The sequence below is a fragment of the Mus pahari genome, chromosome 11, assembly GCF_900095145.1.
Source record: "Mus pahari chromosome 11, PAHARI_EIJ_v1.1, whole genome shotgun sequence".
Classification (NCBI taxonomy): Eukaryota; Metazoa; Chordata; class Mammalia; order Rodentia; family Muridae; genus Mus; species Mus pahari.
Window position 1 is genome coordinate 23,033,207 of NC_034600.1, and position 26,006 is coordinate 23,059,212.

The 26,006-nt window shown below is 45.0% G+C and overlaps 1 protein-coding gene across 2 annotated transcripts in view; it reads right to left on the minus strand.

Annotated features, from left to right (window-relative positions):
• Positions 1-26,006, minus strand: part of Rasgrf2 (Ras protein specific guanine nucleotide releasing factor 2) — a 224,423-nt gene that overhangs the window by 9,916 nt on the left and 188,501 nt on the right. For both annotated transcript variants that reach the window (XM_021208621.2, XM_029544116.1), the window contains exons 19-23: positions 17,192-17,304; positions 8,455-8,515; positions 8,123-8,226; positions 5,819-5,903; positions 2,110-2,307 (exon numbers count right to left, since the gene is read on the minus strand). In XM_021208621.2, coding sequence (XP_021064280.1) covers positions 2,110-2,307; positions 5,819-5,903; positions 8,123-8,226; positions 8,455-8,515; positions 17,192-17,304 — 561 coding nt within the window. The remainder of the gene's footprint in view (positions 1-2,109; positions 2,308-5,818; positions 5,904-8,122; positions 8,227-8,454; positions 8,516-17,191; positions 17,305-26,006) is intronic.

Genomic DNA, 26,006 nt, shown 5'->3' on the forward strand with positions numbered 1-26,006 from the left:
TGCGGTCTCAGAAGCACCTCTTTCCAGATCTGAAACTTGCTGTGGTCCAATGAAGCCCCAGAAGTACAATCTCCCCCTCAACCACAGATCTAGAGAGTTCCACAGGCCTTCCAGGCATCTTGCAGACTGATCTCAGGCATGCGGTGAGGAAGATGGTGTTGCCAGTTTTTTCGTAGGCAGGCACCTCTGTGACCAAGCCTACTGACTGTGACTGGAGTAAGGTACTTGGCTGTGGACACTACCACTCCAGTGAACAATCCAACAACAACAGCCAGTGACTCACACACTGACTGAAATTTGATGTCATTGCAGTCATTACCACAAAACTTGCAACGGTAATTTTGACATGAGCTGAGTGTCTCTCTTCCTTAGCTATTATTGCATTGCATGTTTCCTCTCAAAGTCAAGACTGCCACTGAAGTCAATTATAGAGAGGGCCCAGAACTTCCTTAAAGGCTGAAGAAGACCTTGGCACAATGCACCAGTTTCAACTAGTCCAACATAACAGTTGCTCATTTATTTCCTGGTTGGGATAGCGTGTATATTCATGTGTTAGGCTTCTGTGGAGAGAAGAGATCTGAATAATGAGAAGAGTCTTTACATCATTTTCATGACTCTTTGAATCTATGATTGTCTTAAGTGAAGTTTTTATTCTTCTTTACACACACATGCACACACACACACACACACACACACACACACAGAGAGAGAGAGAGAGAGAGAGAGAGAGAGAGAGAGAGAGAGAGAGANAGAGAGAGAGAGAGAGAGAGAGAGAGAGAGAGAGAGAGAGAGAGAGAGAGAGAGAGAGAGAGAGACTATTTTTTTAAATGTAAGGCTTTCATTTTGTCATTCCAGGCTTTGCTGGCCATAGATGTCTAAGGATCTAAGGTCAGATTCCCAGTACTGCCTTCTTACAAAGGAATAAGGTGGATGGAACCAGTGAGGGCCTAGTGTCTGGCAACCTGGAGAATTTTAAAACAACTCCTTCATTAGAGAGAAGGGCTCAGAGAGATAAGTGAAGCTAGGAGAAATAATGAGTACATCTGAAAGGGCCTTAAACCCTCACAGCAGAAACAGCAGCAGAATACATGTATGTTTACTTGGTCTAGCCCTAAGACACAAACATTGAGGGATGCCACTCTCTGATGCCAGTGGGTTCATCAAGGAGTATAGAAAAGTGCTGCTAAAGGTCAGGCTAGGAGTGCATGGCACAGATCTCCTCCCAGCAGGCATTAAAACAGAATGGAGCAGCCTGGGAGATTCTTCCAAGACCCTTTGTGGAGACCAATGTAGTAATTCAATAAGGAAGAGTTCACATGCCAGGCAGAGTCATCAAGGGTAGAGGTGAGATATACTCTAGGCTCAGCACATTAGCAGAGCCAAGGGGAGTAGACAAGGCAAGGCTAGCCCAACTCGCATGGAACAGTCATGAACTGTGTATACCACGGAACAAGCAATTCACAGCAGTCTGTGCCTGTTGACCAACCTGTGACATACTAGGGCCAGAGGTGGAGACAGTCTTCTAGAAGTTCGGATAAAGTCTTCCAGATATAGCCAACTAGAAGCCCTCTCCAGGCCTCACTGGTACCCAAGGAAAAGGCCAGATGGGAGGAAATCAGTATGATTTGATATTAAAATGGTCTGAGTCAACAATCTGAGGTGAGCTAAATCTAATCGAAGAAAGGCATCAGTCATATGTCTGCATGCCTAAGTCAGCAAGCCAGACATTTAAATCTGCTCCCCGAATGACAGAGGAAAGGTTGAACATCCAGGTCTCTGGGGATGAAGGCTTCGGAGGAGTCTTGGGATGGGCAGAATTCACTGGGCACTTCTGGGCTCACTTTCCCTCCGGAAAGAGTTCAGGAAACAAGCTGTGACTGACAGCCATATTGTTTGAGGTTGCCCCCCCCCCAAATGTTTTAATGAGTGTTTTGGAGACACACCGGAGGGGAATTAATTAAGCAGTGAGAGTAGGGTAATTATCCATTGGCACCTTCCTTTGGCAACTGCACTGCTCATTTTGCTAATGATTTCCTAATTAGCACTTTTCTTCGAGGCTCTCTCTCCTCCCGTCAGCAGCAGGGTGTGTCATCACACACTGTGGCTCACCTGCTTGGACACCTTGGCCCAGGTTTTCTTCAGCCTGTAGATGGCACTTCTGTTTAAGGCCGAGGTGATCTCCAGCACGCCATTGTAGTTGTGGAGACATCGGCAAATGTCTGCCACTGCTACCCACTTCTCAATGGCGTTGGCACGGGAGCTGATGTCGGCGTAATTCATTATCTGGGAGGCCACCAGGTTACTCATCTAAGACAATCAAACAGACCAGGCAGGCTAAGAGCCAAAATAATACACTGAGATAAATGGCCGAGTGGCCTGTGAACACACAAGGGAAACAGGCTAAGTGGTACAAAGCCCTCGGTCCATCTTTAGACACTCTCTTCCAAAGAGATGGGAATCTATCACAATTAGGATAACAGCAAGCCATTCACACCTGCTCTTCCTGAGAGCAAAGACAGGGACCCCTGGGAATCCAGCTTGTTGGAGGAAAAGTTGTGTCTTGTACTGGTTAATTTTGTGTCAACTTGACACAGCTGGAGTTATCACAGAGAAAGGAGCTTTAGTTGGGGAAATGCCTCCAGGAGATCCAGTTGCAAGGCATTTTCTCAATTAGTGATGATGTGGGGAGGGCCCCTTGTGGGTGGTGCCATCTCTGGGCTGGTAGTTTTGGGTTCTATAAGAAAGCAGGCTGAGCAAGTCAGAGGGAAGCAAGCCAGTAAAGAACATCCCTCCATGGCTTCTGCATCAGCTCCTGCTTTCTGACCTGTTTGAGTTCCAGTCCTGCATCCTTTGGTGTCAACAGCAGTGTGGAAATGTAAGCTGAATAAACTCTTTCCTCCCCAGCTTGCTTCTTGGTCATGATGTTTGTGTAGGAATAGAAACCCTGACTAAGACATGTCTCATTTTAGGAGTAATTGTATCTAAGGAGTACTTGTCAAGAAGGGAATAAAATGGGATGAGCCAAGGACTGAGGGAAGGACATATTGCAGACCATGGTGCCACTCTTTGAGGAACCATATTCCTTTGCCCCCACTGTGTCTAGATGACATATTCCAGGAAACCACAGCTATCACAGAAAAAGAAAAACCATGAATCCCCATTTGTCTGAATTCTAAACAGGTCAGCTTTCAAACCAGAGCATTACTTAGTGGAGAAAAAAAGCAAGCACCCTTTCTTGTTGTGAAATTGGCAGAGCACAAGCAGATTCCAAAGCTAAGGACTCTAATTCTAGTAACTAACACCACCCGGAGCAGCTCAACTTCTGCAACACGGAAAGGGCAGAAGAGAATCATTATCGAAGGGGGTACAGCATATGTGCGTGTGATCTCGTATCCACACACTAAGTCCAATGGGCACCTCAACTCTTTGAAGATACATAGGCTCTTACAGTGTCGCGCAGAAAGTCATTAAAACACCTACTAGGCTTAGTCACTTGTTTAGCTTTAATGTGGAGAATGGCATAGAATCCAGTTTGTTGGCAAGAGGTGGTTTGGTTAATCAATAATTTGTAAATAATTGTTAAGTTATCAACAATTTATAACAAATTAATTTATAACATGATAATTTGTTAATATTGAATGCTATTCCAATAATTATTCAGGAAGTGGGCTAGGACACTTTTGTCTTAGGTGCTAGGAACAGAAAGATAACGAAATCCATGTTCCTGACTGGTAGCATTTGGATGTTGAATGTCCCCCATCAACCATGTGTCAATGGTCTGGTTCCTAAGTGTGTACAGCTGGAAGGTTCAGTGTCAGTCCTTCTAATAAGGAGCCATGGAGTGAAGGGGATTGTGGCAACTATGACCCTTCCTGTTCTACTCTTTTACTTCCAGTCTGAGCTGAGAGGTTTTCTCTGCCAATAAACATTTCCTCTTTATAGGTTCATCATCTTAGGTATTTCATTATAGTAACAGAAAGGTGACTAATACAATATAGTAGCAGAAAGCTGGTCTTAAGGTGCTCTGAGCCCAGTTACGAGGGATAAAGAAGAGCAGAGGGAAATATGTGAGCAAGTAAATAGCATACAGTGAAATGCCAAGCTAGGTCTGTTCTGAGGCTGGAGAGTTGGCTCAGTGGATAAAGCATCTGCTGTGCAAGTGTGGGGGCCTGAGTTCGCATCCTCAGCATGTAGCTGGGCATGACAGTATGCACCTGCACCCTCACCTACAACTGCACCTGCAACTGCATCAACACCTACAACTGCACCTACAACTGCACCTGCAACTGCACCTGCAAATGCACCTACAACTGCACCTGCACCCTCACCTGCAACTGCACCTGCAACTGCACCTGGAACTGCATCAACACCTACAACTGCACCTGCACCTACACCCTCACCTGCAATTGGATCTACAACTGCACCTACAACTGCACCAACACCTACAACTGCACCTGCAACTGCACCTACAACTGCAATGGCACCTGCACCTGCCTGAGGAAGGAGCTTACTGGCCAGCCAGTCAAGTCATCTTACCACTTTGACACCACACTACATGAAGTATCATAAGGGTGACTGCTCTGGAGTATTGATCTAATTATGCACTTGCTGACAAAAATCTCTCTGTGATTTCCTTTCACCTTCAGGATACAGTCCCAGCTGTTGAGCTGTTTAGCTGTTCAACTGAGCACCTAGGGGCCTTGCTGATCTGTCATCCTTGTCTCCAGAGGCCTCTGTTTCCTCATCTGCTATCACGTCCTCTGCTCTGTCACTTCTCCCTTTGCACCTTTGTTCTGAGACAGCGGTGAGCAGGGGACAGGAAGGAGGCACAGGCAACCTGAAGATCCCACATCTGGATGAAGGCATGGTGATGCCACCACTCACATAACCAGAACAAGGCTCAACAGTATTACTGGGTCTAGAGCACCAGGCTGTGGCTGACCTAGTATGGGAGATGTCTGGGTCTGGAGCCTGGGGTTGAATCTTCACTTGGAGTGCCCTCTGTGTAAGCAAGTCTGAGAACTGCCCAGGTTATGGGTAAGGTAGCATTCCTTACCTTATAACTTCACTCAGCACATGTGTACTCTGAGCCAACCCTGTGCGGGGCTCTGTCTTGGGAATCTATGCTGCTGTTTTGGGTAGCTTGGTTTTAGGTGACCTGCTAACTTACCAATGCAGTTCCTCTGGTCATATACATACTATACTGCGCTGAAACTAGACAGGAAGCTTCCCTTTGCCTGGATAGCCCAACGCCACACCCTCAGCTGTTACTTGTCCTCTCACAAGACGAAGTCTGCTTCAACAGAACCGATGAAGAACTAGGTATGAAGTCGACTATTCTCTGTCTTACAGCCGGAGATGGGTGTGGCTACCACTGCAACAGTGAGCTCATGCTGTAGGCGGTTCTTCCAGGGTCGGCCTTAACTTGCGAAGTTACACTGATGTAATCTCATTGTCACCACCAGGGGTCAGTACAACTACTCTTTCAGTTAGTGTATGAGTTTGCAGTGATTGTGATAAAAAATAACAACATCTTGGACACGAATGAATTTTCACCAGACCTGGGACCCATCAAAACGGAACCTCTCATGACTAGGACTTATCCCATCCCTTTGAGACGGTGAGGAGATTTAAGCTTGTCCTAACTATTCAATCAGCTCTGCTTTAAAAGTGTGACAGAGTTGATTTATTTATGATTCTGGGGATCAAGTCCAGGGCTTCGCGTATGCTTAGACAAGCACTCCTCCACTGAGCTACCCTCACTGAGCTAGGGTGGCCTAAAAGCGCAGCACCCACTCTCCTGAAACACAGGCATTACCTCATTGAAGTGCTGGCTGGTTTTCATGATGTAAGGCGTCCTTTCGTTCTTGTCCACCTTCATCCAGCCCTGCCCAAGAAACTCTCTGCAAGTTCAGAACAATACACAAAACCAGTGAGGTTTGTAAGAAACGTTGGCTGGACCCTGAGTAGTTGTGCAGATTACACAGGCACATTTAAGTTAAAGTTCATCGACTATTATTCCTCACTCCCCCATTTTCACTGACCATCTCCAAATAATGTGTACAAGTCTAGCAGTTCACCACTTAATACCAAAATGAAAAAGAGTTTTTCAGTCTCCAGTGTTTGGAACTTTGTCTCAATTACAGGCTTCTCTGAAGTTAGAAAATGTAGTCAACATAAGAGAAATGAAGTATATGCTAACCTAACAGTCAAAAAGGCTATTTCCTCTGGGTTAAGTTTTCTAAATGCATCTGTCAAGATCTATACACATAGCCAGGCAGTGGTGGTGCACACCTTTAATCCCAGCACTTGGGAGGCAGAGGCAGGAGGATTTCTGAGTTGGAGGCCAGCCTGGTCTACAGAGTGAGTTCCAGGACAGCCAGGGCTACACAGAGGAACCCTGTCTTGAACCCCCCACCCCAAATAAATAGATAAATAAATAAAATCTATACACATATACCTGAAACATCTACTAGTTATTTCCAGTCGTGGAACTATGTTCACATTTATATGTCTATCTCCCAAAGAGCTATTGTGACCAAAAAGACTCATTAGAACAGAATTCTTCCTTCCACTATGTTCTGGTTTTCTCTGAAGAATAGCAGTTTCTAAGATTGGGGAGCTGAGCCTGATGGGGAATAGGCTTCTGATGGCCTCCCTGTGCAGTCACTTCATTAGCAGGTCACTAGACCTTACTACTCATGGGACAATTGAGATAGGGCACGAGGTAATTATCTTGTGTAGGCATTTAGAAAGCAATGTGGAAGGAAACCACTCTACTACATTGCTAATGTAGAAACATCAACTGGGTGTTCATTGTCTGAAAGGTTCATTGGCTCTTGCTGCTGTTGATTCTGCTCTTGGAGCCTTTTCTGCAGGTAGACATTGAAATGTGGGCACTGTTCCACAGTGGGAAATAATGGGTAGGTATTTCAGGCATAGAGAGAGAGCAGGGAGAAATGGGAGTCCTAGGAAGAGACCACAGTCAGAGCCACCACCAAGTTCTCTCTTGGCTCATTCTCCTTCTGTAGAGAAGACGAGAGCTCGCCTTCAAAGCTCTGAGGTAGTGAGAAGGTGAGTGGGCAGTGGTGAAAGGGATATTGTGTTTCCTAACCTAAGTCTTCAGAATGTCACTGGGTTCATTTCAATGGTCAGTGGGCCAGATTCCTATTTTAACTCTGCTCCCATGTTCAGGAGTAGGTCTACAAATGTTGGGAAGCCAGAAGAAGAGAAGACAGAAAGCATAAAGGAACAGTCTCCATGAGTATTCTTGGGATCTTCCCTCATGCTTTTCTGACATTACTATACATCCAGCTGTCTCTCCCATCATCTCTAACCTCATCCCTCCATCATCAGCGTTGTCCTATGCATGACAAGGAGCTCATTCCTGGGTCTTTCCCAGCTACTCCATTATCTGGTGTGGTTACCAGTTATCATGGATATTATGTGTTAATAGTTGTAATTTGTCTAAACAAAGATCTGTTTATTGGTCTTTCAAATCAGTGTGATTGTTGAAGGCTTAAAGAATGCCCCCCCCCCACACACACTTTGTATACGGGAGAAAATGAAGAGGTGGGTTAGCCATGGAGTAGAATGTACTAGTTTACTGAGGTAGATAAAGACCTGTAGTACACATTACAGCATTACCTTGGGTCACTAATTCTCAGAGTGAAGCTTTGGAACCCTCCAAACTATTTGGAGTTCTCATGAAAAGACATTTTTTTGGACCACAACCAAACCAACTAAATTCAGAATTTCATAGGAAAACTTTGTCTGAGAATATATTTCCTACTTTTCCTACAAGATTCCCACATGAATTTAGCCATATTCGGTGTTAAGAACTGCCTTTGAAGCTGTCGTGATGTTTCTGGAATTTGAGAACAGAAAAGTACAGAGAACTTCACATTCTATGGTAAGCTTACTACAGAAGAAACAAAGACCATCTCAAGGGTCTCTAAATCAATACAGCCAACATGAACGGAGACAAAGAGAAATCACGCATGCCAAAGCACCTTGAGATGGAGATTCCCACCTCTGAGCATGGCTGATGTGTACCTGTCTGCCTTAGAGATCATGGAAGTGTCTTGGCCAGCTATGTTCTGCTAGGTGACAGGGCACTTACTCGTAGGGGATGCTTCTGAAAACAATGTGGTCCAGGAGAGTGATCTGCTCGGCCAACTCCATGGCTGACAATGTCTCAAAGCACTCGGCCTTTGGGCAGTCTGTCTGCAAGAGATGATGAAGCAGTGAATCACAGAGCATTCATGGAACACCAACACCTTCTCTAGAGTCTACCTCTGAAGGAAGAAAGGCCACAAACTCAAAACAATGAAAGCCAGTATTAACATTTCCAAACAGCTGCCGGGTCCTGTGCTGACTGAGGCAGACACACGAACAGTCAGGGAGTTGGTTACATGAGTTTGCTCACTTCAAAGATACTGTGGCTAAACTTACCATTTGAATTATATCCTCTATTTTTAGGTGGATATCATCTTGATCATCTTGTGAAAGAGCCCTGTTAGGAAATATATAAAACATTATCTATGAATAAGAGAAAATGGATATGCCAGAAAGCTGCAACTCTGTTGGAAAGCCCTGCTATTAAGGTTGCAAGCACGGCCAAAAATGGAGTGCTCCCTTTCTCAGCAGGGCTTTCCTGTCTCTGCCTGTCTTTGTCTAGAGAGTGACTTTGTCTGGAGAGTGTCCCTGAACACAGGAGGCGGGCCTTGTCTGAGAAGTGACCTTGTACAGAGCTCTCTAAAGACAGCATAACTCAGCACACAAGTCCTGCTCTGGCTTCCTTACCACATGATAATTAGATGCTGCATTATAACTAATAATCCTACTCTTGCCCTCCCAACCACGTGATGCTATGGACAATTAGCCCTTCCTATCTCTACCCCTTAATAAAGCCCTTCTATCCCCTATCCCTGGACAATAAGGTAGACTTGTCTTACTGCAGGAGTCTCTGGAAGTCTTTCTGCCATGCTCATGGCTGTCCAAACCCTGTTCCCCTCCCTTGCCCCCTTTTGTTCTCTAGCTAGTGGCCAACAGCCTCTGAGGAGAAGGGAGGGCCACACAACTCGAGGCTCTCCTTTCCTAGGCTAAAAACTGTGAGGGTTTAGGTGTCTGGAGCTGTGAGGGACAACAGATTGCTGTGCTGCTCATACATGTGACATCCCATGTGGCATCCCATGTGGCATCCAAAACTGATGATTTAGAAGGAAGGGACCAGATCGTATATGGAATGCAAGGTTGTAACTGAAACAACCATTGTTACAGTGCACCCGAGGGTCGCTAGGGTGCTGCTCCCAGGAGATCCATCTAGGGCAGGGCTCATTCTCTGGTAATATCCCATCTTTAAGCATCCACTCATGTTCCTCTAGCCCATTCCCACATGGCTCCTCTAGCCTCCTCAGTACACCCTCTTCTCAGCTTGTGGGCAAAACCTGGAAGGGCATAGAGACCGTTTTCCTTCTCCAGGGTGTGTCTCAAACCCAGTGTTATTCAGCTTTCAAAAGGTTATCTTTTAGTTTTTAATGAATGATATAAGAGTTTATTAAAAACCCAAGAAAACAATTTTCAAAGGAGGAAGATGTTTTATATTCTGAGTCCAAGCAAATTAGAGAGGAAATTTCATTTTATACCTCGTTATCTGGGACGACCATTCTAACTTTTTGAAAATGAAGTTGTAAGCACACACTGAGCATTAAAAATATTTAATTAATTCCAAAACCAGTAGCTTGTCCTGCGGGTGGGGTTGGGGGAGAGGAGCTAAGGTTGGTTCTTTTTGTTTTCGTATTTCTGGGCAGGAGAATTAAAACCACAGAAATTGTTAATGACTCTAGTCAAGGAAGCAGGTAGGTTTAACTGGAGATCTTCACCTCTCCCTGTACCCTTCCAAACCCACCCCCTCAGGCTTGCTCCCAGCTCTGTAGCAGATCACCTACTGCAGCCTCTCTCCCGACTCTGCCCCAGCTCCAGTGGATCACAGATCTTCCCTTCCAGCCTTTCCCCCTTACTCATCCTGTTATCCTAACCCCGCAGTCCAGCAGGCAGTGGGTCCCTGGGAACCCACTGGCAAAGCCTGCAGAGATGCAAGCAGGCCAGCAAAGCAGGCAGGTGAGTTTCAGATCCTCTCACTCCCTGCTCCCATATCTAGTTCCCCACTTTCATCATCAGCTCGGTAGCAGACAATCTGCTACGGTCTCTTCTCACTCTGCCTGCATTCCCAGGGGACTGAGCAGATCTCCTTGGAGCACCCTGCTTCTCTCCACCTTGTGGACATCCTCAGACTCTCCACCTAGCCCAACCACTTTCCTAAATATCAGCTCCCAATACTTAGAATCACCTTTTACCTGGAAATTCCAGTGGCCACACCTATCAGAATCACAAAACAATTCCCTACACATAGCCACCACACCCTCTTAAGAACCAGAGAGGGCAACAGAAACCAAGGAACAAAACACCCATCTAACAAAGTCAAGTCTAGGTATCAGAACCTAGAGTTATAAATTTCCCAAACCCAGATGCCCAGATGGCAGGGTAGAAACATAATCAATAACAGTCAAGACAAGATGTCTTCACTAGAGTCCAACCGCCCTGCATGGTAAGCCATGAGTATTTCAACATGAATGAAACACAAAACAAAGAACTTAAGATAGCCTCTATGAATATGATTGAGGTCCTTAAAGATGAACTGAATAAATCCCTTAAAGAAAAAATGTCCAAGACATAAAAGTGAAGTAGAATCAATAAAGAAAACCCACACTGAGAGTAATCCGAAAATAAAAGACACAGGAATGTAAGCAGGGGCCTCAGAGGCAAGCCTCACTAACAGAAGATGGAGATGGAGAGAGAATATCAGCCGTTGAAGACACAACAGAAGAAATGGATTCTTCAGTCAAAGAAAAAAGTCATAAGGTCCTGGACTATAGATTCTAAGAACTTGGCAAAACTTTCAATTATCATAGATAAAGATATCCATAGTAAAAAACCAGATTTAAGCAGTATTTATCTACAAATTCAGTCCTACAGAAAACACTAGGGCAGTGGTTATCAGCCTTTGGGCCGCAACCCTTTGGGGGATTAAACAACCCTTCTACAGGTATCCTGCATATCACATATTTGCATTACAATTCATAACAGTACAATATTACAGCTCTGATGTAACAACAAAACTAGTTTTATGGTTGGAGTTACCACAACATGAAGGGTAAAAGCATTAGGAAGGTGGAGAACCACTGTACTAGAAGGAAAACTGCAGCCTAAAAAGATTAACCACATCCAAGAAACCATAAGGAATAAATAACACCAGACAAGCAAATCCAAAGAGGGGAGGCAGACAAACACAGGCATGTATACACACACACACACACACACACACACACACCACCACCACCACCACCACCACCACCACCACCAAAACAGCAACAACTACAAAATAAAAAGTCCTTGGCGTCTACACTGAAAACAGTTTCTTCTATCTAGATATGACTTTTCCCAGTATATGGATGAGAAAAAGAAGGTGAAAGAAACCAACTTGCATGGGACTACACACCAGCTGTGCTCTCTCTGTGGCCCTGGGAGAAGTGTGCCTACATAGGCTAGAAGGTTCCCCATGAAGTATAATCAATAAATCCCAGCCCCCTTCTCTGTATCTTCCTGCTTTCTTTAAAATGCCTCACAAGAGTGGATTATACCAGTAACAACCCTCCTGTCAGCAGTGAAGTAGGAAGAAAAAGATATTGTATGGTGGGCAGCCCAAGATGAACAAAATATAACCTAAAGATGACTTTTTCAGTGGTTGGAGTGAGAATGACCCCATAGCTCATATGCTTGAATACTTGGTCACCAGTGGGTGACTGTCTGAGAAGGACTAGGAGGAATGGCCTTGTTGGAGATGTGTCTTTGGGAATAGGCTTCAAGGTTTCAAATGTGTCTGCTCAGCCTGCTGCCTGCAGATCAAGACATAAATTCTCAGGCATTCCTGCTGCCTTTGCTCTGCCATCAGGGGCTCTAACCCTCTGAAACGGTAAGTTCAGGCATATGCTTTCTTCCATTAGGTGTCTTGGTCATGGTGTTTTGTCACAGCAACAGAAAATACATTTTCCAAAGACATTTCAGTCACAATTAAGTGCATCTTCCAATGTGTGGATTGCTCTTTACCTTAGAGTTTGGGCTTCTGGAAGATGACTGGGACAGAAGGAAAGACTATCTTATAAGCCTAGCAACTCGTTCTCTCAGAAAGAAATGCTCAACAAGTAGGTTAGCTTCTATTCAATGATCTTTACAGGGGTCTGATTGTAACAGCTAGTGGGGACTTTCAGGCTGGAGGGTCACCTTTTTGTGACCTGATCCACCAATTAATCTTCTAGAAATGTACTTACACTTATTTTGATTTTGTGGCATTTTAGGTGTCTTCAAAAATCTCCACATTGAACGGGAAATTAGTTGGAAATGTCTTTTTATTCTCTTAAGAACAGGGTCTCACACTATGACCCAGGCTAACATGGAACTCACAATGTAGCTCATGTTGGCCTTGAACTCATGGCATCTTGCTTTGCAATCCCAAGTCATGAGTTACAGTCATGAGTAGCCATGTTAGAAATGTAAGTATAGCCGGGCATGGTGGCACACGCCTTTAATCCCAGCGCTCAGGAGGCAGAGGCAGGTAGATTTCTGAGTTTGAGGCCAGCCTGGTCTACAGAGTGAGCTCCAGGACAGCCAGGGCTATACAGAGAAACCCTGTCTCGAAAAGCAAAAAAAAAAAAAAAAAAAAAAAAAAAAAAAAAAAAAAAAAAAAAAAAAAGAAAGAAAAGAAAGAAAGAAAAAAAAGAAATGTAAGTATGTCTTGGCCTAAGGTTGTCTTCACAAACAGGGCAACCAATAACTGATTATAATTATATGTGGTTTTGTCAGTAAAATACAGGCTGCCTTGCCATAGGAAACTTCTGCTTTCCTAAATTTATTTTTATTTTTAATGATGTCTATATTTGTTTGGGTGGGTGTGTATGCATGTGAGTGCAGGTGTCTTCAGACCAGAGGAGCCTATTGGATATCTGGATCTGGAGTTATAGGTGAGCCACCTGGAGATGGTGTTGGAACTCACACTTGGATCTTAACTGCTGAGACATCTCTTTAGCCACAACTTTTTGCTTTAATATCATAATGCAATTGTGGTGGTTTGAATATGCTTGGCCCTGAGTGGCACTATTAGGAGGTGTGGCCTTAGTAGAGTAGGTGTGGCTTTGTTAGAGGAAGTATGTCACTGTGGGAGGTAGGCTTTGAGGCTCTTATGCCAGGCTCCACCCAATATGGAATGAGGCTCTCCTGGTTGCCTGAAGAAGGGAATCATCTGGCTGCCTTTGGATCAAGATGCAGAACTTTGAGCTCCTTCTCTAGCACCATGCCTGCCTGGATGCTGCCATGCTCCCTTCCAGGATGATAATGGATTGAACCTCTGAAACTCTAAGCCAGCCCCAATGAAATGTTGTCTCTTATATGCATTGTCTTGGTCATGGTGTCTCTTCACAGCAATAAAACCCTAACTTAAAAAGCAATATAGGCATAAGTATATGTTTTTGTTTATATTTCACTGGAATATGCATAAATTTCTAATATCTGAACTATTTGTAACGAGAATGGGGTACGTTTTTATCCTCCATGATATCAACTGTTCTTCATCAGATACAGTGGCCTAGTCCCCACTGAAACAAGGCTCGTTTTTCACTTTCTAACCTCTGACTTCTGGTTTTGATGAACATACAAGGATCCTTCCCACCAGATCAACCAATAGTATAATTAATTGAATGATTGTGTATTTAATATGAAACACCAATGGGCATAGAAGGAAAGAATGAGGTTACAGTCTGTGAATAGAAAACTCTTACTTCAATTACAGAAATAACATGCAGTTTAAACGTGGAGCTAGGAGCCACTATATTCTGCTCTGACACTGACATGTGAGAGAGGTAGTGATAAAGCCCCAAGAAAGTAGAAAATGATACAAGTCCAGCAGGTTTTACTCAAGCCATGTCACCCTGATAGCAGGGACTATTTCCCCCAAGAGTTCTCAGAGCATCTGATATGAACAGCAGTTGCTGTCCTATGAGCAATTACGGTGCAGGCATTAATTCTGTTAATCTCTTTCCACCATGTTAAATCATGAAGACCCCATAACAGCCTGATGGATAAATGAAGAAACTGGTGTCCAGATGGTTCAGAAACTTTGAGGTTCTATTAGGTTAAAGACAAGACTGAACTCTGGGACAACCTGCAAAAGCAAGACCAGTGGTATTCTCCCAAGTTACCAACATGCCCATTCCTCATTGGCTTTCTGATTTTGCTGACTAATCATTATTCAGTATAAGGAATCAACATGTGAGGCATGCTAAGTAATAGAGATCTGGAATGATAAATATGATTCCTTGGGCATACTGACTCCACTTAACTGGTTTCTCAGGTCACCTCTTGGAACAGACAGAAATCTCTACCTTTTAGACAGTCTTGAGTAATCTGTAGCTGAAAGGCTTCCTATTGGCCAATCCTGAATGGTGTTCCTAACGTGAACAACAGGATTTCACCGACAGTTATTTTGTTAAATGTCCCCAGACACATAAACTTTCAGAATACAGCTTTAAAATGTCAACGGTTTTAAATACAAAGAGCATGGCTAACTCTTTACCCAATGAACAAATGAATAGCAATCATCACTCCTGGGCATGAGCGCTTATCCAATGAAACTGGGCTCTACTGAACACATAGTTACAATTCTGAAATCAGGAAACATATCCAGTAATGGAACACCCCAGCTTACTTAGATGTTTTTATGGAATAGAAAATATAGGAAAGGTTCCTACGAGTTTCTTAGGCTGCAAAATACCACAAAGTAGGCAACTGAGAAAATGGAGATGTGCAGAATTCCAGAATAGAAGTCTGAAGTCAAAATGCCAACAGGGGTGTGTATCTCTAACATCTTTAAGGAAATATTTCCCTGCATTTTCTAGCTTCTGGTGCTCTGCTACAACCCTTAGTGTTCCTTGGCTTGTGGCTGTATAATTTGCAACTCCTGTCCCCATCGCTGAATGATAGTCTCTGTACCTCTTTGTCTTCCCTGGCCATCTTCAATAATGACACCAGTCACATTAGATTAGAGCTTCACCTCCCAGTCCTCAGCTTAGCTGACTGTATCCATGGTGATGCTATTCACAAATAGGGTCATATTTTGATGTAGGAGATGTCAGGACTTGAACAAGCCAGTTTTCCATTGGGAAACACAATTAAACTTCTAACAGCTTCTACCTCGAAGTGGTCCATCTTTGGGAACTTAATGAAGAGTAAGATTGACTTGTGGTCCAACTGCTAAAACACAGGATCTCAAGTTTGGCACTGTTGCATAGGGGAGGGACTTCCAACAACATAGTTAATTGAGCTGAATGGATTTCTCTCCACACATACTTTTTGATATAATCTATTACACTAAGATGTGATACAGATGAGCTTGGGAGAAACAAAGGTCACTTCCAGGCTATAAATGAAGGAAGAACTGAAAACTAGAATGGTGGGGTACTAATAGGCTCTGGCAGATAAATGCCAGGCTTCCCACTCTCAAGTAGGGGCAGAAGATGCACCCATGGGTGAGCTTGGAAGCCATAACTGAAATGTCCACATACAACTATTGTAGAATCTTAAAAGGCAGCCTGGTTCCTAGTTGAGCTAAGGTTAGAAACCCTGGTGACCCTAAAGGGACGACAGGCATTTTGCCTGGTTCCTGGACACTAGGCGCTAGAGGCTAGGCTCCTGACATGAGGCCACAGCCCTCCATAGATTACTGGCCATCAGTCACGTAAGGGCAATGCCCCAATCCCTTCCACGGGTAGAGGACATGACCTGTGGTCACGTAGCCTCAAGACAGATCTCCATTTTACTGAGGTACCTAAAGGCCCGGAGGCCTAGCCAATAAACTCCCCTCCCCAGACATTCCTCCCTACAAAAGGTATTTAACCTCAGGCCCGACTTGAGAACTGGGGGTACAGTTTTACTCATCTACTTTCCACCATGGCAATAAATGCCTTAAAACCATGGACTGCCTCTTTTCACCGGGATCTGCCCTGGGGAGCCATGGAGAAGGCCTTTGCCTATAGAGCCGCATCTAATCTCCCATACAAGGCCTCTCTGTGCTCCCAGCCATGACCACCAAGCCAAGGGCTATGCCCCACGGAATCCAGCTGGAGCACTCCTCTTTGCCCACTCAGCCTCGGGCTAGATCCAGTGTGGGGTGATGCACTCCACTCTCTGCTCTTCCAAGGCTCCCAGAGCCTCCTGGGGTGCCCAAGAGCCTGAGAACCAGGAGACCCCTCCCCCAAGCCAGTTCTGGCTGTCCCTGGGACCTCAGACTGTGCTCCCCCACCCCGAGAGCAGTGTCCTGAGGCTTCCCATAGCCTGACACCAGCCCTGCACTGGCGTTGGGTAACCGCAGTCAAAAAAACGTCTGCGTCCTGTCTTCCTGAGCACCCGAGCCCTGTGGCAGAGCAGACTCGGGACCCCATTAACCCTACAAACCATTGATGGATGCACTCTTATGGGGAGTGAACTAGAAAAATATATCCTGCCATATCAGTTCACCTGTGTGAATGCTGGATGTTACAACTACGGACAAACACAAGTTTCTAGCAAGGTCCACCAAGTCCAAGGCTTTGTCACACAGACATGTTGGGTTCATGTTGTACCCAACCTCATCCGAGTGTGGGACCTAAGATAAGAAATGACTGGAAACGCTGGCTAGGACGAGTGCAGCCAACCAAGGATCGCGTGTCACTGCTTTACAGGTGTGACGCAACTCTCACAGACGTACAAGGACCGTGACATGAAGGCAAGTTGGTGATTCAGGATTAGTACTCATGAGAAGAATGAAAAGTTTACCCACACTGCTCTCTGGATCCACAGCAAGAATCCCTAGGGGCTGCCTCTTTTACCACGTGGTTCTACAGAAACCCTCACCACAGAAATCATGACCACAATCCAAAGTCTTCCCTGCCCGGCAGACCACAAGCTTCCCCCACCAAAACCAGATGATGATAGATACCACTTTGCTGCCAAGCACACAGCCTCTGATGCTCAGGAAAGTCTAGCCTGTGTCCTTCTGATCTGACAGAACCATAACTCCACCAGCAGCTGCGCTGGCCTTTACCTCAGGATGTTCGCCGTAGCTTTCCTTTCTTGAGGAAGAAGGTCCGGGTCTCGTAGAACTTCTTCTAGCAAGTTTACAACATTCATTTTGAGTTCATTATTGAGTTCAAAATCCTATAAAATAAAACAAATCCTTTAAGACCTTCATTTCAGGGGTTATCTCTGTGCCCCCATAACACCAATTTTCATGATGTTTTCCCCCCAAAACCAGGTATGTAACTGAAATTTATGGTCCCAGAGCTCCTCACAGCATGCTCCTAGTGGTCTTAACTTGAATAGTCTGGGGCTGTGCTGTTATATTTCTGACAGTCCCTCTCCCCCACGCCAGGAGATAAGGCAAGGTTAAATAATGTTGCTCGTGGGTCACTAGTTAGGCCTGGTCTCCAGCAGCCATCACAAACCCACCCTGCTTCTTGTCTGTGACTCTTCTGCCCTACCATATCCAACTTTGAATACTCACTAGATCACACTGCCTAGAATTACCACGCGTACTCAGTTCCACAGAGGGGCATGCATCTCCTTAGCCTGGAACACTGCTCCCTCCCCAGGTGGATTCCCATTTATCTTTCTGGTATTGATTACGTTCTTTTTGGGGAGCCCTTAATTGCCACAGTGGGTTGAGAGCTTTTCTGTTGTGCTCCATGGAGCACATAACTCACTATTATCATAATATAGTGTGTCATATTTTAAAGATCAGTACTGTTGCCTGGTTTTCTATTGGATCATGAGTAATATCAGAAATAAGCACATAGTAATTTAAAAATATTTGTTGTATGAATAAAATATGTTAATAAAGTTATGCTAAAGCTATTAATATCAATGTACTTATGCATGAATCTATGTACATATGCTATAGGATAAAAAATAAATGATACTTAGAAACTCATGTATCCATGCCACAGACAAGAGAACACTGATGGGATGAATAATAAACAGAATTAGGTAGACTGGAGCATAGAAATGAATAATGGGAGTCAGGGACCAGAATGGCTATTTGTGAGATTACTGATACAAAGAGGGAGGTATGGATAGACAGATGGATGGATGGATGGATGGATGGATGGATGGATGAATGGATGGATAGTGTGGCAGTTTGAATATGCTTAGTTCAGGGAGTGGCACTATTAGGAGGTGTGATCTTGTTGGAGGAAGTGTCACTATCAGGATGGGCTTTGAGAAACTCTTCCTAGCTGCCTGGAAGATATTAGTCTTGTCCTGTTTGTCTTCAGAACAAGTTACAGAACTCTTAGCTCCTCCAGCACCATGCTCTCCTGGATGATGTGCCATGACGACAATGGACTGAACCTCAGAACCAGTAAGCCAGCCCCAGTTAAATGTCCTTTATAAGAGTTGCCTTGGTCATGGTATCTCTTTACAGGAATGGAAACTCTAACTAAGACAGATGGTAAATGGATGGGTTAGTGGGTAGATGGATGGTTGGCTTGCTGGCTGGCTGGGTGGAGGAATAGGTGATTGGGTGGATGGATAGGTGGGCAGATGGGTGGATGGTTGGGTAGATGGTTGGGTGGATGCATGGATGGAAGGGTGGATGGGTGGAGGAATGGTTGAGTGGGTGGGTAAATGGATGGTGGATGGGTAGATAGGTAGGTATACAATAATAGATAAAAGCATATATAAGTGAGTTGAAGTCTGAACTTTCTTTTATAGGACAACTGGAACTTGGAAGTTGGAGGAACAATTCAATCACCATTTTCAACAAAATCAGTCATAATTGACTCGGCTAAGAATCATGAATGGATGCTGAAGTGGCGTAATGTGGGGACTGGTGAACAGTATTGAGTCTCTTAGTGACCTTAGTGGGAGAGGAAGAGCCTAGTCTTGCAGTGACCTGATGTTGGTGGATACTGGGGAGTGATATCTAGAATGGAGTCTTCTCAAAAGAGAAGGGGAGGGAAGAATGGGGGGGGGGAGGTTCTGCATGAAGGGGTGATGGGAGGAGAGGGGGATTATATTGGGATGTAAAGTGAATAGAAAAAAAGAATGGATTAAACATTAATTTTCTTAAAATGTAAATGCCATGAAAGACAAGACAAAACAAAAAAAAAAAAGAATGTCTCCATAAATATAAAGAAAACCAAATGAACCACAGCCCAGGGCCTGGATTAAAGCTGGGGCAAGGGTGATTCACTGTGACCACTGACTAGATGGCTTGTGCAGGATGCCACACTAGATGGAGCACTGTACTGATGATGCACTGTCCTGGGAAAACAAAGCAGCTCAGGGCAGAGCTGACGGCTATCAAGCCCAAAGATCTGCGATGGTTCCCTGGGCCTTACAGAGTAGAAAGAGAGAAGCAAATGGCTGGCTGGCTTCCACACAAGTGTATACACACATGCATGCACACACACACAGAGATGCACACACACACACACACACACATATGCATGAACACACACACGCACGCACACACACGCACACACCACACTAAAGGTTTCCCTTAGATGTGATCATGTTGCTATTGGCTTGTTCTTGGATTGTAAGGGGTGGGGAAGAGGTGAGAATCTACTGACAGAGGATTCCAGGTATGTGACACTGGACTGCTTTATCCTAGTAATGTTTCCATTGATTTGAAGATTTTCAAGGTAAAATGCCAGGGGACAAGCAGAATAAAGATGTGAATCTGTGATTTTTGCACCCTTTTATGAAGGGAATTTTGGTGCACTATCTCCTGGCAGCATGCTGGGACTGTCAGGTCTTCAGAATGAGCTAGCACTACCAGGTCTACAGAGGAGGACCTCGCTCTCCTAGGCTACTAGTCTGTGTGTACAGGCAAGAATGGTTACCTACAAGAATCCTATACAGTTATAACAGCACATTCCATTATAATACTTGAATTGTTATATTATTACCTGTATTCTAATAATTACATTTTAACATTAAACAAAATGATTTTGAGGAATTAACCTTCTGAATCATTTTAAATGGTTGGAGACCAACACTGCTAATGGCAATTAGTTAGATAAAAAGAAAACAGTAAAATTTTACTACATATAGCAAATTAGGGCCAAAATGTCCATAATTTTATCAGTTCTAGACAGTTTAAAAATCTAGCCTACTTTGTATTGAGTGTTAGAGCATCTCTGTTCCATGGCAAGAGGAACAGGAAGCTATTCTCAGAATGTCGCTTTGACTGTTTGCCAGCAGTGTTATCTCTTGGGAGACACGAGCCACTGGGGCCTGAGGGCAGTACAGATAGATCCTGTTCTATCTAGTTTTCATTTCAACCTGACGTAAGCCAGAGTCATCTGAGAGAACCTTAACAGAGACACTGCATCCATAAAATCAGGCTGTAGGCAACCCTGTAGGGCATTTTTTAAAATTAGTGATTGATATAGAATGCCCAGTAAACAGGGTTTTGCCATCTTTCAGCTGGTGGTCCTGGGCTCTGTAAGAAAGCAGGCTGAGCAAGCTGTGAGGAGCAAGCCAGTAAGAAGCACTCCTCCATGGCCTCTGCATCAGCTCCTGCCTCCAGGTTCCTGCCCTATTTGGGTTCCTGTCCTGACTTCCTTTGATGATGAACTGTGGTATGGAAGTGTGACCCTTTCCTTGCTTTTGGTCATGGTGTTTCATCATAACAACGGTAACCCTAAACTAAGGCAATATTAAATCAGGTTTTCATAAAGTGTCACCTATTTGTCATCCAACAGTTCTTCATTAAACAGTGTGTGTGGATAACCTAGTTATATCTTGCTACTGTTTTTTCTTCATTCACTCCCCACCCCCATCTCAAGGTTGAGGTGTTTATATTTTTAAACAATTAACGACCTTGTCTGCTCCAGTCTCTGTGCACTACCAAAGGAGCTCACAACCATCAGGAGTCTATTTCCTTAATGAATATTTGATATATATTAGTGAGTCTTCATGTAGCTGTGTTGAGACTCTAATGATGCAAATAATCTGATTACCGTAAGCAGCACACTTACTGTGAAGGACACCAGCCTTCTGCTCAGGCCTTGCTGAGAGCTAATTAGTGATTAGTTGGAATCCTTGAGCAGCTGCTGGGCTACATCCTGGGCTCAACAGGGGTTGTTTTGAGGCCCCCCGGGTGGCAAATGTGAAAGGTCTCCTAGACTTGTGGCTTCATAAGATGCTGAGGATAAGTGAGATGCCAGGGTTCAGCCCTAAATAGGTCACTGGTGAGGGTTCACTTCTAAATAAACCATTGATACAGCTCACAGAACACTGCAGAGAAGGGGACAGAAGGAATGTAGGAGCTGGAAAAGAGGGGAGAAGGGCAGTGAAGCCCCAACCTCTAGACACAACACACCCAGTGTAATCACAAACTCAGCATCTGCGATGACTTGCCCTGGGCCCGCACAAGACATGCTGTTTCAACAGAGTCATGGATGGGCAGGGACTGTAGTTGGCTCATAGACTCCACTCCTTCCTGCTGAACCACAGACAGTATGAGCCTGAGGATGGGGAGGAGGGCTTACTGCCTTTAGGTATGTACCCTCTGGTGAGACCACTAGACTCCAGCGGATAGTTCCAATACTAAGACTACACAGAAGGTCCTAGCAGAGCCCCGAGGAACAAAAATCAAATGAACAAGAGCATAGAAAAGAGATTTGGTAGGGAACAGGACATGGGAAAGGAAGGGAGGCAGATGAGAGAATTTTAAATACATTATATCCATGCATGAAACTGTCAAAGAACAAAATGAATGAACATGTCTTGTACAAGAAAAACTCATTTAAAAATTTTACTAGTTAGCAAAAATAACCATCACATAAACAAATAAATAATTATTGAGCTATCAGTAAGAGGTAAAATAAATCTAACATTATTCAATAAAAATATTTTTAAATGTAATTTTACTCTTCTGAACTTTGGGGAGACTGGCCTGAGCACCCCTTTAAAAGATGATGTGAAAGTTTTGCTGTTGGCTGCATGGTTATAGCTGAATATTTGTTCTCATGCGACATGGCTGACATAATCAGGTTCTTAGATCCTTCTCACAAATAGTGAGTTTTGTGTTTGCTGTTACTGCCTGGGGTTTTTGCCACGAAGAATCCTATTTATTCAGTTCTTCCTCACCAGCTAGGCTGTGGAGGAAACAGGGGACAGGGGACAGGGGGCAGGGGACAAGCTCTTGGCATCCCTTGTAATGCATGGGCCACTGAAGCTGGGAAAGGATCATCACATAAGCAAGAACACAGAATTTCCATCTGACTCTGGTTTCCTGTGCTGCTCAAACTTCCGGGTGCACAGTAGTCACTGGGGTTGGGAGCAACCCTTGTTGTCTAGTCCAGACGTTTGGAAAGGCAAGGAGACTGAATTGTTGTTTCAGATTTGTTTTATTTTATACGTATACGTGTTTTGCCTGAACATATGTCTGTGCACCATGAATGTGTCTAGTAATCACCAGATCTCCTGGAACTAGAGTTTGGTGGGTGTGACCCACCAAGGTGGATGTTCGGAGCCCAAACCTGGCCTCTGTGAGAGCAGGAAGTGTTCTTAACCACTGAATTATATTTTCATCTCCAAGATTCTGCTTGTAACAAACTCTGGAGTGACCAAGTTTCAGGATCAAGACATTACACTACTTTTGTTTTACCTTTAAAGCTGAAACCTTTGATGAACCCACAGGATACCATGTTATTCACAAATGAGTGTAAAAATACACAATTGGTCATTGAAAAGTTTTGTTTTTAAAAGTATAGAATGTTCTTTCTAATGAAAAAGAAATATAAATCTGGAAGGGAAGGCATTTCCCCTTATTTAAATCCAGAGAGAGGATATTTATAAGTCTGGCTGATTGCATTGCATCATAGAATGTAATTTTGGCTGCATTTCCCGAGCCTTGTCTCAGTGAAGCTCATTGTCCACAAGATGGCACTGCTGGGCCACCACGCTATTGAGAGGTACCTGTGCCAGATCTGTCCAGCTGTCTGGTAAACAGCAGGAGAGCAGGACCTGAGACCAGAGGAAGTCTCTGAGCCTATCTCAGAACTCATTATTTCCACATGATCTCCATGTCCCTCTGCTTCAAGTTAATGAATCACAGGCACTGAGACAGAATCATTAAGGGGTTGAAAAGAAAAAGGAAAAAGAAAAAAAATAAGAAGAAAAGAAGAAAAGTGAGGGCACCAGGAAATATGGAGTGTCACATTTCAATCTGTCTCTTATTCTTTTGACAACAACAGTTGAGAAAGTCAATATGCAGGTGCTGGGGAAGGCAGAGCACCTGTGGCAGGTGGGTGGGTGGATGGGCAGGTGGATGGGCAGGTGGGTGGGTGGATGGACAGGTGGATGGGTGGATGGGTGGATGGGCAGGTGGTGGGTGGATGGGCAGGTGGATGAGTGGATGGGCAGGTGGGTGGGTGGATGGGCAGGTGGGTGGGTGGATGGGCAGGTGGATAGGTGGATGGGCAGGTGGGTGGATGGATGGGCAGGTGGGTGGATGGATGTGCAGGTGGGTGGTTGGATGGGCAGGTGGATGGGTGGATGGGCAGGTGGGTGGGTGGATGGGCAGGTGGGTGGGTGGATGGGCAGGTGGATGGGTGGATGGGCAGGTGGATGGGTGGATGGGCAGGTGGATGGGCAGGTGGGTGGGTGGATGGGCAGGTGGAGGAAACAGTAGCTAAAGACACTTAGAGCATAGGTTTGAGAAGGTGATGGGGGACAGAAGGGACTCTGCTCTGCTGAGACTTAGAGCAGCAGTGGAGGCTGAGACAATCAAAGCACAGCAGAGAGGCAGCAGCCGGAGAGAGCAGGTCACAAGTCTCTAGGTGGGACTGCGCACAATGGACGCTTACTCACAGTGATTGCCAAGAGAAGAACCGGAGAGATGAGCCTGACAATGACTGTCTCAGGCTTGGTGCCAGCTCACCCCATGCTAGGTGCGAGTACCATTTCAAGTGAGCAAAGAACAGAGCCTCAGATGTACAGGGCTTCTCATTTAAACTTCAACAGGCAGCAAAAAGCAGAGCCTGATTTGGACTCCTATAGTGCTGGCCAAAGGCTGCGCAGTCCTTTAGAAGGGAACAACTATGGACCCACTACTAGTGAGACTGGCTTGGGGGTATGTGGAACCATGAAAGGCAGCCTGTTTTCTGGTTGAGCTAGGTTTGAAACCCTGGTGACCCTGCAAGGGACAGTAGGTGTTTTGCCACGCTCCTCAATGCCAGGCCCCTGACATGAGGCAGCAGCTCTCCATAGGTCTGTGGCCATCAGTCACATAAGGGCAAGCCCCTCCACAGGTAGAAAACCACAGGTCACGTAGCCTCAAGACAGATCTTCATTTTAATGAGGTACCTAACCGTCTGAAGGGCTTAACCAATAAACTCTCCTTCCCAGACATTCCCCCCTGCAAAAGGTATTTAACCACGGGCCCGCCCTGAGAAGGTGGGGTATGGCTTTACTCATCACCACTCTCTGCCATGGCAATAAATGCCTTAAAGTTGTGGACTGTCTTTTTTCATCAGGATCCTCTGTGGGGAGCAATGGAACAGGTCTTCGTCTAAAGAGCCGACCGCTAATCTCTCGCAGAAGGTCTTCCAGCTCTCCCAACCATGGCTTCCACCACGCCAAGCCAAGGACTCTCTCCTCCACGTGGGACCCAGGCAGAGATCTCCGCCCCCCTTTTCCTTAGGCTGAGGGTGGATCCAGCCCATGGGCCCCCACTCTGTTCTCAGCTCTTCTGATGCATCCAGTGGTTCCTAAGTGACAAAGAGCTGGAGAACCAGATGCTCCCGGTCTCTCTGCAGGCCCGGGGACCTGCTAGCCAGCTCTGGCAGTCCCTGGGAAGCTCAGACTGCAGTTACCCATCCCCAGAGCTGAGTCCCATGGCTTCCCATAGTCTGATGCTTGCCTGGCACCGGTGTGCGGTCTGTGCAGTTAAAACCTCTAACCTGCAGGGACAGCAGCCTGTGATGTGAATGCCGCTTGAGTCTGGAACTGATTTTCACTTGTACCCAATAATCTTCGGATACCGGTTCCAGTCTGAACAAAGCGGTTTGCATTAGTAAGATTTAACCACACAACAGAAAAGTAATCCTTAAATTAGACCTGCTCACGTAAGACTGTAAATCTCAGCTACTGTGGAGCTGAGGCAGGGGGATTGGAAATTCAAGGTCAGCCTTAGCTATTGAGTGAATTCAAGGCCAACTTGGGTAACTTAGACCCCACCCCACTCCCACAAACACACACTTGGAAATAGAAAATAAAAACAGGGATGGACTATATGGAGCTCAGTGGAAGAACATTGGTCCAGAATGTTCCAAGGTCCTTGGTTCTAGTCCAACTTCTGGAGAAAAGAGGGGAAGACAATAAAGTCTGTGAATAGATAAGCCCTAGCATGGACACTAACCTGTACTGGTAGCCTGAGCATTCTTTCCAGAGAGCAGGGTAAGAGTCAAGTAAAGCTACGTGTGGCCAAGGCGACCCCAGGGCACTGGGGAAATCTAAATCAGTAAGGATAATCCAAGGAGACAGGGAACTGTGACTGTAATCAGCAGTGTGGTCTAGCAGTGGCCAGAGATTTTAAAAATGGGGACCATGCAGAGCAGATCAGGTCAGCAGAAACAAGTTTAAAACCACAAACAAAGGTCTATAAAGCAGGTGCATAGGATGTGCTGGGTCCTAAACCTAGAGACTGGGGGTCAGGTTGACATTCAAAAAAAAAAAAAAGAAAGAAAAGTATACATTGACTTTCTGCCTTCCTGAACTACACAAGGGAAGAATTTACATTGTGCTGCAGAAAAAGATGCTGCATAGTCTCTCTGGGATACAGGCTTGGGATGATTCTCTGCAGGCCTCATCACAATGAAGTAAAGGTCCCACTCCTTTAAGCC